The 14,968-nt window shown below is 41.6% G+C and overlaps 1 protein-coding gene across 11 annotated transcripts in view; it reads left to right on the forward strand.

Annotated features, from left to right (window-relative positions):
- The window catches only part of ST3GAL6 (ST3 beta-galactoside alpha-2,3-sialyltransferase 6), an 89,879-nt gene that overhangs the window by 71,168 nt on the left and 3,743 nt on the right, over positions 1 to 14,968 (forward strand). For all 11 annotated transcript variants that reach the window (XM_061134060.1, XM_061134063.1, XM_061134065.1 and 8 more), the window contains 3 exons: positions 8,067 to 8,162; positions 11,321 to 11,507; positions 11,608 to 11,745. In XM_061134060.1, the coding sequence (XP_060990043.1) occupies positions 8,067 to 8,162; positions 11,321 to 11,507; positions 11,608 to 11,745 (421 nt within the window). The remainder of the gene's footprint in view (positions 1 to 8,066; positions 8,163 to 11,320; positions 11,508 to 11,607; positions 11,746 to 14,968) is intronic.

Here is a 14,968-nt window from a genome sequence, read left to right on the forward strand (position 1 = left end):
TCTCTTGCCATATTTGCCCTGTGCTGTTACTTGATTTCTCAGGACTCACATTCCTCATTATTCTCCAAGGCACAGCTTGTGCAGGGTGGCCATATATATACACATATATTTATATATTTATATTTTCATAAATGTCAGTGATTGAAGATATTTTAAGGGAATTGCATCACAGAGAAGCGGTACTTAGAATGTGCCCATGTAATGCGGTCCTGATCCTTCCTGACTGTCCATGGAGCACTTTAGCACCCGCTTGAACCCTGGCCCTGAGGGCTGTTCCCTTTTCCTCAGTGGGAGTGCCTCCTTCCACAGCCAGAGCAGTGGAAACCCCAAATCACAGACTCTTAGCCCTCACTTAAAATACATGAGCCAGCTCTCCACTCCCAGCCATCACTGTGGCATTCTGCAACCATGCCAGATTCTGTAAAGAGTGCCCGAGTCCTGCACAGGTGGTTATAGAGTAATTCAACATAAATATCTCACTTAATGGAAGCACTGTGTTAAGTCAGTTGCTTGTTAAATGGATGGGGGATTTGGGAAAGTTGCCTCGTTGCTCACTCAGGCAGAATGCATTATGTCAGCATCAGCAGAGCTGGGTTAGATTGGCAGTCAGCCAGTACAGGAGCATGGCCTTTGACAACTTAAGATGTCAGCAGTCTTTATTTAAAAAAAAAAAAATAGCCCAAGCTCTATAAGAAATATCAGTGTCTGCTTCACTGCTCTAGACACCTTCCAGTCTCACAGTGTCTTTACATGGCAGCATTTTCAGCCAGGAGGGAGACTTGAGGCTGAGGGGAGGTTGATATTCTGCTTCAACAAAGTGAACCATACATGGCAAAGAGAAACATAAGTGTGTTTTATAGCAGCTACTCTGGTCTGATGTTGGATAGAGAGAGATACAGAAACCATGGTACACATGCTGGGGGAAATGGCTCCATGCAACATCAATCAGCAACATTCCAGACCTCAGTAAGGGGGCTTCCCTGGTGCACTAGAGGTAAAGAATCCGCCTACCGGTTCAGGAGGTGCAGAAGATGTGGGTTCAATCCCTGGATAGGGAAGATCCCCTGGAGGAGGAAATGGCAACCCACTCCAGTATTCTTGCCTGGAAAACTCCATGGATAGAGAAGTCTGGTGGGCTATGTCCATGGGGTCACTAAGAGTTGGACTCGACTGAGAGATTGAGCATGCATGCAGACCTCAGTGATGTCCTTACTTCATAAAAGGGCATACGGAGACCCAAGAGTTTCGGTCACATGACCAGGGTCCCAGAGATGCTGCCTGGGGGAGCCAGAGTTAGCAGTGAGCCCCCCACTCCGGTCCATTGCCCAGGGTTTTAGAATCTGCAGGCTGCAGGTGACACTCTTCCTAAGAGTGATCTGAACTCAGCGGATGTTTATTATATCCTATATCTAAAGATGTATGGGTTTACTTCCACAGATTTGTGGATCCGGCTCAAAGGGCGGCCACATATGGCTGCACAGACTGGATTGCACAAACCCAGGGGATGCTGACGTGCACATGTAGTTGTCTGGGTGGTACCTTTGTATTTGGACTGTGTACCACCTTACATCTGTGTGGACTGGCTCTGGTTACGGGATTGAATTAGTGGCTCAGTGATGTCAGGGCAGCCTCTTGGTGGTTCTCTCTGTCTTTCCCCCTCAGATGTGAAGCTGCCCTAACCTTGTCATCATGTGTCAGTATCTAAGCAGAAAGGAAGGGATGGCTAAAACAAAAGTGTTCTGTTCAAACTTTTCTCTTCCTGAGGGTAAAGGGTTTCCTTAATATCTGATTGCCCAAGGATGGGTCATATGGCCACATCTAAACCAACCTTGGCACAAGAATATACTCACCACTGTTAGGCTTGTGAAAGCAAGGCTCTGCCAGCAGGCACAGGGGTAATGGGGATATGACAAGTGGGATCTGCCAAAGATTGTTACATTGAAGATGGAATGATACATTTTAATGTATATGATGCTGCTGAAGGGACAAATGAATATCGTAAAGCATTCAGAAAAGACAGATCATAGATCATTGGAAGTGGACAAATTTACTTCAGATTTACTTCCCCTATATTGATTGCTGATGTTTTACTGCCTAAGTTAGTAACTTTTCTGGATTTCCCTGACTGATTGAGAAATATGTCTTTTACCTACAGGAAGTGTAAGCTCTTACCATTACTATCTCAGCAGTTTTCTAGATTTTTCATTAATAGGTTCAGGCAGTCGGGAATTATTTTGTTTTCTGGGTAAGCAATTTGAGGCACGTGGATCCCTCTGTTTTCAGGATAGAGGAAGGAAGAACAGATTTCTCCAGATACAAAGTCACAAAGTGACAACCAAAGCAGTTTCTAAAATGTACAACATGTGAATCAGGAAATTCCAGATTAGCGGATGCAGAAATATAAATGATACTGTTCTTGCCCTTTAGGGATTCACAGGTCACTGCAGCTGTTTGTGCCTGCAGCCTGCCAGGCTCCTCTGGCCATGGGATTCTCCAGGCAAGAATACTGGAGTGGGTTGCCATTTCCTCTTCCAGAATCTTCCTGACCCAGGGATTGAACCACCATCTCTTGCATCTCCTGCACTGGCAGGTGGATTTTTTAACCACCTGCACAACCTGGGACACCTGTGTTAATTAAATAGCGTGAAGTTATAGAGTTACCCAACAAACACTGAAAATTATTGATTTCATGCCACGGAAACAAGGGAGGCCAGGAGCCCAGGCCAGGGGATGAAGCCGTGGGGAGGGTGAATCACTCCTTTGGTAACATGAGGGTCCCTTCTGGGGAGAGAGGGGAGCAGAGAGTAACGAGGTGGGTGGGTCAGACTGTATCTGTTCCTCATGCATTTCCTAGCATCATGGGGGCATTGTCAGTCTCTGCTGCAGAGAAGGTGTTATTGCCAAAGAGTAGTCTTGGGCATATCCCTAAAGAAGTTTCTAGTGTTAGATATGATACGATATTCTGGAAAAAAAAAAAAAATGTGGATCTTTGCTGTATCCCTTGCTGGGAGAAAAAGGAAAATTCCATTGATAAGGTTTGCTTTTAAAGAGATCAGTAAACTTTTCCCATGGTGAAGGACCTTCCCCATTTCACCTGCCCTCTGCCAAGCCAACAGAGAAGAAAACAGTGAGATTTCTAAAATGTGTGACCTTGGCAGTATAAAGCATCTTTGGAACTGGAGTTCTCTTGGGTGAGGCAGTGTCCATGATTTTTTTCCATTTTTCCCAAGTGGGAAGAGGCTGAGAAGATTGGGTAGAAGAAATGACTGGGGAAGGGAATGGCCTGCAGCCTTCTTTGAAGGAAAGAGGGTTAGTCTAGATGCCATAAATGATAGATATTCCTCCTTCACCTCCAGAGAGGTGACCTCATAGGAACGGAGCTGTTATTCCCATCCTGTCCATTCCTAGCCACTCCCTCCCCAGTGCCCAGCCTTGCTTAGGGTTCTCATGGGGAGGTGAGGCCAGTGTCTGGAGTTTCAGCATCTCACTTGCATTACTGGCCCTGAGGTTATGGAAGGAAAAGCCAGGCGAGCTGTGAGTGTAGGAGCCGCTCCCTGCCATGGAGCCCTCATGGGCTAGATCTGCCGGGGAGGATGGTCAGGGTCACAGACCCAGGGAGGACAGGGTTGACCAGCGAGCAATCCCATCTTCTCCCAGGCCACCTGGCTGCAGAGCGCGGTGGACAGAGTGGTTTCCTGGGATTGGGGTTTATGTCAAACTTGTATATTAGAGCAACTAGAAATGTTACTTTTGTAGTTAAAGGCAAGCAGATTTAGAAAAGAAACATATCTAGAAAGTTTAAGGTGTAAAGCCATCAAATATAAATAGATGAACTAAACAAATTCTAAATTAAAACGGTACATTCACATGTATAGGAATGTGTATCTTGTCTCTTCTTAACCCAACCAGGCCAACGCCTGGCGCCTTTCAGTAGATCCTGTACTTCTGTGTTCTCTATGCTTAAGAATTCTGTGCAGCTTTGCTGCTCATTAGTTTCCTAAAGCCCTTAGGATCTGGAGTTCATCTGGTCTGCTGATCTCATGGTTCTTAGAGAAACAGTTTTTTCCTCCTATTTTCACATCATGAGGGCCCTGCAAGGACAATCTCAACAGCCTTACCCTCTGTAGCTTTGCCCCTGGGAGAAGAAGGACGTTATCTTTTGTTATTTCTCTAGGCCTAGCTGAGTGGTGGTGAGTGCTTGGAACTGGATTGGGCCAGGCCATGTTTTTTTTTTTGTCTGTCGGTTTGTTTTTAATTAGTTTTTACTGGAGTGTACTTGATTGACCATGTTGTGAGTTGAATCCGTTCACCAGATATCCTCTGTTCTTAGATTCTGTTCCCGTATAGGTCATTGCAGAGTGTTGAGTAGAGTTCCCTGTGCTATACGGGACGCCCTTAGTGGTTATACGTTGGTGGTGGTCAGTCTCTAAGTCATGTCTGACTCTTTTGCTTCCAGTATTTCCCCCTTCTGTCCATAGATTGTTTTCTACATCTGTGGCTCTATTTCTGTTTTGTAAATAGGTTCATTTGTACCATTTCTTTAGATTCCATATATGAGTGCTGTCATCTGATATTTGTCTTACAGCGACTTACTTCACTCAGAGACAATTTCTAGGTCCCTCCCTGTTGCCACAAATGGAATTATTTCTTTTTTTTTTTTTGCTTGACTAAAATTCCATTGTATATATGCACCATATTGTCTTCATCCATTTCGCTGTCGATGGACATTTAAGTTGCTTCCATATCCTGGCTCTTGTAAATGGTGCTACAGTGAACATTGGGCTGCATGTATCTTTTCAAATTATGGTTTTCTCCAGATAACAGTGGCTCTATTTTTAGTTTTTAAGAAACCGCCATACTGTTCTCCATAGTATGTACCAATTTACATTCCCACCAACAGAGTAAGAGGGTTCCCTTTTGTCCATATCCTCTCCAGCATTCGTTGTTTGTAGATATTTTGAAGATGGCCATTGTGGCTGGCGTGAGGTGATTCCTCATCGTCGCTCTGATCCTTTCTCTAATAATTAGTGATGTTTAGTATCTCATGTGACTGTTTGCTATCTGTATGTCCTCTTTGGAGAAATGTCTATTTAAGTCTTTTGCCCATTGTTTGATTGGTTTTTTTGTTTGTTTGTTTTTTGATATTGGGTTGCATGAACTGTTTGTGTATTTTGGAGATTAATCCTTCTTTTTGTTTTCTTCACGGTTTATTTGCTGTGCAAAACTTCAAATTTTAATTAGGTCCCGTTTGTTTGTTTTTGTTTTCATTACTTTAGGAGGTGGATCAAAAAAGATATTGCTGTGATTTATGTCAGTGAGTGCTTTGCCTATCTTTTCCTCTAAAAATTTTATAGTACTGGGTCTTAGAATTAGGTCTTTAATCCATTTTGAGTTTATTTTTATGTATGGTGTTAGGAAATGTTCTAATTTTATTATCTTACATGTAGCTGTCCTGTTTTCTCTATACCGCTTATTTCTTCTTTGTGATAGATTAGCTGACTATAGGTGCGTGGGTTTCTCTCTGGGCCTTCTATACTGTTTCATTGGCCTATATTTCTGTTTTTGTGCCAATACCATACTGTTTTGTTTTTTTCGGTTACTGTAGCTTTTTAGTATAGTCTGAAGTCAGGGAGCCTGATTTCTGCAGCTTTTATTTTTCTTTCTCAATATTGCTTTGGCTATCTTGAGAAAAAAGAATGAAACTGGAGGAATCAACCTCCACATGAAAAGCACATGAAAAGATGCTCAACATCACTCATTATTAGAGAAATGCAAATCAGAACCACAGTTTTCATGCTGGTCAGAATGGCTGTCATCAAAAAGTCTACAATCAATAAATGCTGGAGAGGATGTGGAGAAAAGGGAACATTCTTACACTGTTGGTGGGAATGTAAACTGGTACAGCCACTATGGAGAACAGTGTGGAGATTCCTTAAAAAGCTGAGAATAGAACTGCCATGTGACCCAGCAATCCCACCCCTGGACGTATACCCCGAGGAAACCAGAATTGAAAGAGACACATGTACTCCAGTGTTCACTGCAGTACTGTTTACTATAGCTGGTACATGGAAGCAACCTAGATGTCCACTGGCAGATGAGTGGATAAGAAAGCTGTGGTGCATATACACAACGGAGTATTACTCAGCTGTAAGAAGGAATGCATTTGAGTCAGTTCTAATGAGGTGGATGAAACTGGAGCCTATACAGAGTGAAGTAAGTCAGAAAGAGAAAAACAAATACTGTATATTAATGCATATATATGGAATTTAGAAAGACAATAATGCTGATCCAACATGCAAGGCAGCAAAAGAGACACGGATGTAAAGAACAGACTTTTGGATTCTGTGGGAGAAGGTGAGAGTGGGATGACCTGAGAGAATAGCATTGAAACATGTATATTAACATATGTAAAATGCATGACCAGTGCAAGTTTGATGCATAAAGCAGGGCACCCAAAGCCAGTCCTCTGGGACAACCCAGCAGGATAGGCTGGGGAGGGAGGGGGGAGGGGAGCTCAGGATTGAGGCCACATGTATATCCATGGCTGATTCGTGTTGATGTATGGCAACAACCATCAAAATATTGTAATTACCCTCCAATTAAAATAAATATATTTTTTAAAAAGATGGCTTTAGCTATTCAAGGTCTTTTATGTTTCTATACAAATTGTAAAAAATTTTTGTCATAATTCTGTGAAAAATGCTATTGGTAATTTGATAGGGACTGCATTGAATCTGTAGATTACTTTGGGTAGTATAGGCATTTTCACAATATTGATTCTTCCAATCCAAGAACATGGCATATCCATCTGTGTGTGTCATCTTTGGTTTCCTTTATTGGAATCTTGTAGTTTTCTGGGTACAGGTCTTTATTTCCTTAGGTAGGTTTATTCCTGGGTAATTTATTCTTTTTGATGTGATGGTAAATGGGATTTTTTCCTTTAATGTCTCTTTTCTGATCTTTCATTGTTAGTGTATAGAAATGCAAGAGATTTTCTGCATGTTAATCTTGTATCTTTCAACTTGATCAAATTCATTAATGAGCTCTAGTAGTTTTTTGGTAGATCTTTAGGATTTTCTATGTATAGTGTCATGTCATCTGTAAGCAGTGAAAGTTTTACTTCTTTTTCAATTTACATTCCTTTTATTTCTTTTTTTTTCTCTGATTTCTGTGGCTAGGACTTCCAAAGCTATATTAAATAGCTTTGTGTGGACATCCTTGTCTTGTTCCTGATCCTAGAGGAAGTGTTTTCAGTTTTTCCTTTCTACCGTTGAGAATGACATTTGCTGTGGGTTTGTCATATATGGCCTTTATTATGTTGAAGGCCAGGTCCTGTTGGCTGAGAGCTGAACAATAGATAATCCACTGGCTGAGGCTGATTCCGGCCAGCAACAGGAAGTTCCACTTCATGTCCTACTTTAAAGCTCTTTGGCAGGAATACAGACTAAACTTTTCGTTTGTATACTGGCTAAACTTTAAGGATCAGTACCTGTTTGGGGAATTGAAGTGAGCATGGGCAGGTACAAAGAAGCCGCACTTTGCCCACCAGGTTCTATACTGTCTGTCTCGACACTTATAATGCATAGCCATAATTCAAAGCTGGAATCTCAGGGGAATGGCTAACACTGTTGGAAAATACATACACATCTAGTATAGAACCCACTTGTATCAATATTAACATGGAGAATCTTATGTTGAGGGGTATCTTTGTAGTCCAGAGGTCTGGACTCAATCCTAGTTCTACCTCTGCAGTATGACTTTGAAATGTTACCTAAACATTTTTTAATATCTTTTCTTCTGTAAAATTGAAATATCAGGCTTACTTATCTCCATGGGTGGTTATGAGAAGCATAATGAAGGGATGTATATGAACTGATAAGCATTAATAGTTGCTAACAATGATATAGTTCCTATGGAACAAGATTTCTTGAGTCTTACTATATCCCTAGACCTGTGAGTTACAATTGATTCTTTTTTCTGGGTTCCTCAAAGTATGAACAAGTTGTTGGAATCAGCCAGTTTTGTAAAAGATGTCTCAATCTCTCACTTGTCTCTTTGTTCAACAGTGTGCCGTGTAAGAAGTGTGTGGTGGTTGGTAATGGAGGAATATTGAAGAATAAGACATTAGGAGAAAAAATTGACTCATATGATATAATAATAAGGTAAATATGTTTGCTAACATGGAACTGTTTTAAAAGAACATAGTTTCCTGCTTTAGTATGACGATTTTTAAAAGGAAGTGGAGTTGCTTTAGTATGTTTAAGTACGTTACTTACTACTCAAGTTGTTGGCTGGAGTAGACTTAGATTTCGGGTCATTCATTTAGTGAATATTTATGAAATCCCCTGAACATTCTGGGCACAGTTCTAGCCTCAGGGGGCTATTGCAGTGAATAAGAATAATGTTCTTTCTCCCTGTGGAGCTTACATTCTAATGGGAAGAAGAAAATTAAGAAAAGAAATATAATAAATGTCAGGTAAACAATCAAAATAATTAAATCATCAAGAATGAATGGCTGGTTTTGAATGGGTGGCAATGCTAAGGCAGAGACATCTTAAACTGGACCTAAGTGACCACACAGTCCTGGCCATATGAAGACTAGGGAAGAGCAATGCAGGCAGAGAAAATGTTGACTGACGGTCCTCCGGAAGGTATGATGCTGGGTTTGAGAGCAGCAAAAAAGAAACCCAGTGAGGTTGGAGGGCAGCAGACTGGGGAGACGGGTGCAATCGGCAGCTGAAGATGTTGTTAAGGAGTGGGCTTTGTAGGATTTTGTCAACTAGGATTTGGGCTCGTGTTTTAAGTGTAACAGAAAAGTTTTGAAAATCATTCAGCAAGAGTGCAACTCTATCTGGTTATGTCTTTTTTAAAAAAAAATTTATGACTGCACTGGGTCCTTGTTGCTGCACGCAGGCTTTCTCTCGTTGCAGTGAGCAGGGGCTACTCTCTAGCTGCGCTGCACGGGTTTCTCGTTGAGACGGCTTCTCTTGTTGTGGAGCACAGGCTCTAAAGTGTGCGGGTTCAGCAATTGGGATGCATGGGCTTAGTTGCCTCATGGCATGTGGGATCTTCCCAGAGCAGGGATCAAACCCGTGTCCGCTGCATTGGCAGGCAGATTCTTAACCACTGGACCACCAGGGAAGCCCTGGTTTTATCTTTAAAATACCCTGGTGCTGGCATGGACAATAAAACATGAAGGACAAGGGTGGAAATGAAGAGTCCAGTCAGGTTGCTGCATTTGGGTAGAGAATGGTGGCTTGCAGTAGGATTGTCATGGCAGGGACAGAGATAAGGGACTAGATTGAGGCCTGTATTCGAGTTACAGTTATCAGGATCTGCTTTTTATTAGATGTGAGCAGAGGTGGGAATAAAGGAATACAGGATACTTCCAGGTTTTTGGCTTAATAGACTGGCTGGATAGTGATACCATTCATTGAGTTGGGGAAGACTAGGGTAGGAATAGGTTTAGGGGAGAATCAAGATTTTGGTATGAACATACCACGTTTGAGATGCTTATTAGATTTATAGTATATAAATCAAGTAGGCAGTTAGATAAAGAGGTTAAATCTTAACTTAAGTTGTATTTAGACCATGGACTGGGTGAGATTTCCCAGGAGCAGACAAAGAGGGCTCAGGCCTGAGCTTTGAAGTACTTAAAAGTTAAAGGTTGTGCAAAGAGAAAGGAGTAAAGGAGAGGATCTGCCCCCGAAGTAGGAAGAAAGTCAGGAAAAGGTGATTATAAATGCCAAGCCAGCACAATGTTGTAAGACAGGGAGGTTTCAACCATGACAGATGCTGGTGAGAGGTCCTGTAAGATGGGGACAGAGTTCACATTGGACTGGCAAGTTGAAACTCACTGATATTCTTGACAGAAGACTTGGAGGCTCCATGATGGTGTAACCTTGGGCAAGTGGAGCGGTTTGAGGGAATAACAGGTGAGAAAGCAGAGAAACTAGTAAACTAGTATAAACTACTCTTTGGAGAAATTTCACTGTGGAGTTGAGACATAAGATGGTCACTGGAGATAATCCCGGACTCCTAAAGGAGATTTTCTGTTTTGTTTCCTTTTATAAAGATAGGAGATTCTAAAACATTAGTAAACAGATGGAAATGAATAAAGAGATTGGTATGGTAACGAGAGAGGGCACGGGGCCTGGAGCACAGCGTGGTTATCTCTGCAGGGGAAGGGAAAGTTGGGGTTGTCGTCACAGCTACTGAGAGTCCCATAGACCTAGTGGTGGGGTCATGAAGTGTGTATGTGTTGGGAATGGCTGTGAACAGTCTTCTGAAGAGTGGGGAAACTTCCTGCTGGGCAGTGCATTAGGATGGCCTGGCAGTACTTGGGCATTTTGCTGGGTTACAAGTTGCCAAGGGTTTCTGCACAGTATGGTCACCGCATTTTCTGGCCATTATCCATTTTAAGGAAGCTGTGAAGATTTATCCACAAAACAATGTTCAAGTACTCACAGATTTCTTTGTAATGGTGTAAAATCCGGTCCCTAGAACCACACCGGGCCCTTGTGGGAAAATGCCCCTGGCAAGACATTATGAAAGTCATTTCAGGTGTTATTAAGGCTGCTTTATATTACACAGTGCCAGAGGGTCAAACAGTATTTGTCTCCTAGGGGACACTATTTTGGCAACAAAGCATTCCTTTTCATAGCACACCTTCATGGTGTGTGCATAAATAGTGCACATCTAGCCTTGGCTTATTTTGAGCATCCGCAAATCCAGCACTGGATCATTTGTGGTTCTTTCGTTCATCCCAGCAATAGTTACTCTTGGTTATGCCTAGGTATAAATATAGCAGTTTTGTTGTTTCTTTACTTCAGAGCGCATCAATTTTGATGGGTCTTCAAATCAGCTTGACTCTTGCCTGTTAGTCACTTAGGCACACATCCGCGTGCTCCATGATGCTGTAACCTTGGGCAAGTAACTTTATCTCTATGGATGTCAGGGCCCTTATCTACAAGCACATGGGGTTTTATCGAGATGACCTCCAAGGTCTGTTTTGAGTATTCTGGGGTTTTATGTTCCCATTTGTTTCATTGTGTCTTCAGTTTTTCTGGAGGTAAGAAGGAACTATTGGTGGCCCCACAGTTAATTTTCAAACACAAATGTTTCTGCCTTTGATCAAGCAGCTGTTTCAGGAAAGGGAGTTATTTCCTTGGCTGTGAAAGACTTGATGGATTGCCACATGGCTTTAGAGCCCAGCTACGTGGCTGACAACGTTTGTCTGGCTCTGAAATCTCTGAGAACTGTGATGGAAATGACCCTGACTGCTCTTGGTCTACATGTCTTGTGTGTTTACTACCCACAGAATGAATAATGGTCCTGTTTTAGGACATGAAGAGGAAGTTGGAAGAAGGACTACCTTCCGACTTTTTTATCCAGAATCTGTTTTTTCAGATCCTGATCACAATGACCCTAATACTACGGTGATTCTCACTGCTTTTAAGCCTCTTGATTTAAAGTGGCTGTGGGAATTGTTGACAGGTGGCAAAATAGTAAGTTGGCAAAATCGATCTGTTTTCTGATTTCCTTCAGTTTTTTTTTAATATTAAAAAAAAAGACAACAAGTTGTATTTTCTATATTCTTTATTTCAGAACCCTAATGGTTTTTGGAAGGAACCAGCTTTAAATCTGATTTATAAACCTTATCAAATCAGAATATTAGATCCTTACATCACCAGAATGGCAGCTTATGAACTGCTTCATTTCCCGAAAGTGTTTCCCAAAAATGAGGTATGTATTTTCCTTCACACAGTTTCAAACTAAAGACATGACTGGGGTGGAATAGAGGGGTTCCTGGGAGAACCATGACTCATGAGGTGACTTGTGAGGGCCACATCTGAGTTAGTGAGATTAGGTTATCTGTGGATTTTAATCCGTATGTTGTTCAGATTGCAAGGAAAACAACCTTTTAAGTGCAGTGTTTTCCTGCCCTTGCAGGGCCCTTCTGGGGTCCCCGTTTAGATGTCCAGGTGGCCCATCTCTCATCACCTCTTCACCGCTCTGCAGGGAGGAGAATATTGATGGGGGAAGGGGGACGGGGTGTGTAGCGCTGACGGGCAGGCTGTGTGCAGACAGCAGGATTCTTTAACTCTTTTTAATTACAAGGAATCTCATTGACTTCGACTCTTGTAGCCCTGTTTGTCTACATTCCCTAGGAAAAATGTAGCTTAGATCCATACAGTGACAGGTTGTATTTTTCATTTGAAGCTTGAGTAAATGTGTAATGTGATATCTCAGCTGAAAGGAGGCTTTTGTTTTTGTAACTGGGAAAAACCCAAAGAAATAAACTTGTATTTTGTACCTTTTCATGAAATAAAAGGCACAATAAAAAAATTCTGAAATAGTACATGCTTAAACAGCTTTTACAAAGGAATATTTTTTTAAAAAAGGAAGTCATCCTTTTCTCTGTATAATTCAGATTATCTCCCAAGCTCTTTTGCATTTTATATCCTTCTAGACTCTCTGTGCATTTACAAACACAAATACAATTTAATTTTATTGGAGTATATTTTCTTTATAATGTTGTGTTCGTTTCTGCTGTATAGCAAAGTGAATCACTTAGACGTGTCCCGATATCCCTTCCTTAGACCGCCTTCTCCTGTAGGTCCCACAGGGCACTGGGCAGAGTTGCCTGCACTGTCCGGTAGGTTGCTCATTAGTTATCTCTGCTATACATCGTGCCGCTAGAGTATACCTGTCAATCCCGATCTCTCCATTCATCCCATCCCTCCTCTCTCCTTGGCATCTATAAGTTTATCTGTGTCTCTATTCCTATATGAGTTCATCTATACCATTTTTTCCAGAGTCTACATACAAGCAATATTTTTCTTTCTGACTTCCGTCTGTATGATAGTCTCTAGGTCCATCCATGTCTGCAAAGGGCACTATTTCATTCCCTTTTACAGCTGAGTAATATTCCACTGTCTGTTATGTACCACATCTTCTTTATCTGTTTCTGTCAGTGGACATCTAGGCTGCTTCCATGTCCTGGATATTTTAAATAGTGCTGCAATGAACATTGAGGTGCATGTATTCTTTTTGAACTATGGTTTTCTCCAGGTATACGCCCAGGAGTGAGATTGCTGGGTTATATGGTAGTTCTGTTTTTAGTTTTTTAGGTAATCTGCATACTCCTTCTCCACAGTAGCTGTACCAATTTACATTCCCACCAAAGGTACAGTTCCCTTTTCTCTACATCCTCTCCAGCACTTATTGTTTGCATCAACTTTTGTCTATTCAATTACAAACACAGCACTTTTTTTTGTTGTTGAGTGTAATTTCTGATTATACTATATTGTTCTGCTGTTTCTCCTCTCTAATTAACTCTTCCCCTATTTGTAGACCTTTAGTTTTATAGCCAGCTTTTTTCCCTCTATGGGTAATATAGAAATGCATGTGCTTATAGGGATTTTCTGCACACTTGTGTGATTTCTGTAGGAAAGACACCTGGAAGTGGAATCCTGAAGTCAAAAAAGCATAAATATTAAGTCCTGTCTTGCTAATTTTGAGGGGAAAGGACAGCTTCTGAATGTATATTTTGTGAATTTTCAGCTCTTACTTTCCTAAGTGAGGTAAGATCAGATTTATCCCTTGATTTTTGCTTTAGGTAGTACACAGGAAGCCTCTGGTCTTACTTAGAGACGGTACTAGAACTAGTTTTAAGTGCACTGAAATTCCACTAGGGCAGTGTCCTAGAAGCCAAGTGAGGGACACAGCTGTATTTCAGAGGTCAACTGTGTCAGATGCCGTCCTGGACAGAGGTCACACTGTTAGGGACAAGTATAGAAAGAGGAAGAACGTGGGACATGAGTGAATGGAGGCAAATCTTCAGTGGAGTTTTGCTAGAAAAGAAAGCAGAGGAATGACTCGAAGACACAGGCTCAAGGAAGGGTTCTTTTTGTTGTCCTGGCTTTTTAGGTAGATGTGTTTGTATGCTGAAGGGACGATTCATTAGAGGGAAGTACTGATGATGAGAGAAAGGGGATACTTGTAGAAGCAAAATTGTTGAGAAAAAAGACAGGGACAATGGAGTGCGTGAGTGGAGAGGCTGGCTTTCGGGAGAAACAGGGACAGCTCATCCACATAGAAGTGAACCCTGGAAATATGGGTAAAGACAAAGGGAGATTTGGAATTGGGAAGGTGATGTAGCTCTTGTCTGAGCGATTCTGTTTTCTAAGAAAAATGAGGATTAAACTGACAGTTTAAAGTAGGAAGGAAGGTAGAGCTGTTGGATAGAAAGGTATGAGATTGCCATCTTACAGAGTACAAATGGAAGTTTACTAGGGGAGTGTAACTGGGTTGTTGGACATGACTGAATGCCCACTTGAGATGGTCACAAATGTAATCTGTGACCAGTCAAGTATGCCGTTTTCTCTGACCTTAACCAGGGTTAAGATTCTGTCAGGGACAGTATAGGTTCTGTGGGTGGTGGGTGCCCAAGTAAATTGAAGGCCTCCATCAGGGAATGCCTAGAATGGTGAATGGGAAACTCTAAGGTGTGAAGAAGGGAGAGGGAGAACTTGAAATGTGATGTCATCGGTGAGCTGGGATGACCCCTAGGTTTTTAACCCAACCATTAACTTCCTTTCACAGCAGGTGGAGAAGCTGTGGTGGGGTCACAGTTGTGTGAGGGGTAAAGAAAAACTTAGGTAGAAGACTGTTAGGCTTTCAGACAAATTTGCTTCCTGGAGTTTACCTGATTTTATTATGCTGCTCTGATTTTTCTTGAAACCATAATTAATCATATGTAATTTCCATGGGATCTGTAGGAAACATTTAATCAAAAGAAAATCTCCTTGAATTTTTGTTTAAAAAAAAAAAAACAAAGATATATTTTGTTTTCGCTTTTGAAGGCTATCCTACGAGAATTAAAGCTTAGAATGCCAAGACCCTTCAGTCAGACATCTATGATAGTACTTTTTAGGGTATATGTACATGTGAAGGGGATGCTTGG

The sequence above is a fragment of the Dama dama genome, chromosome 31, assembly GCF_033118175.1.
Source record: "Dama dama isolate Ldn47 chromosome 31, ASM3311817v1, whole genome shotgun sequence".
NCBI lineage: Eukaryota > Metazoa > Chordata > Mammalia > Artiodactyla > Cervidae > Dama > Dama dama.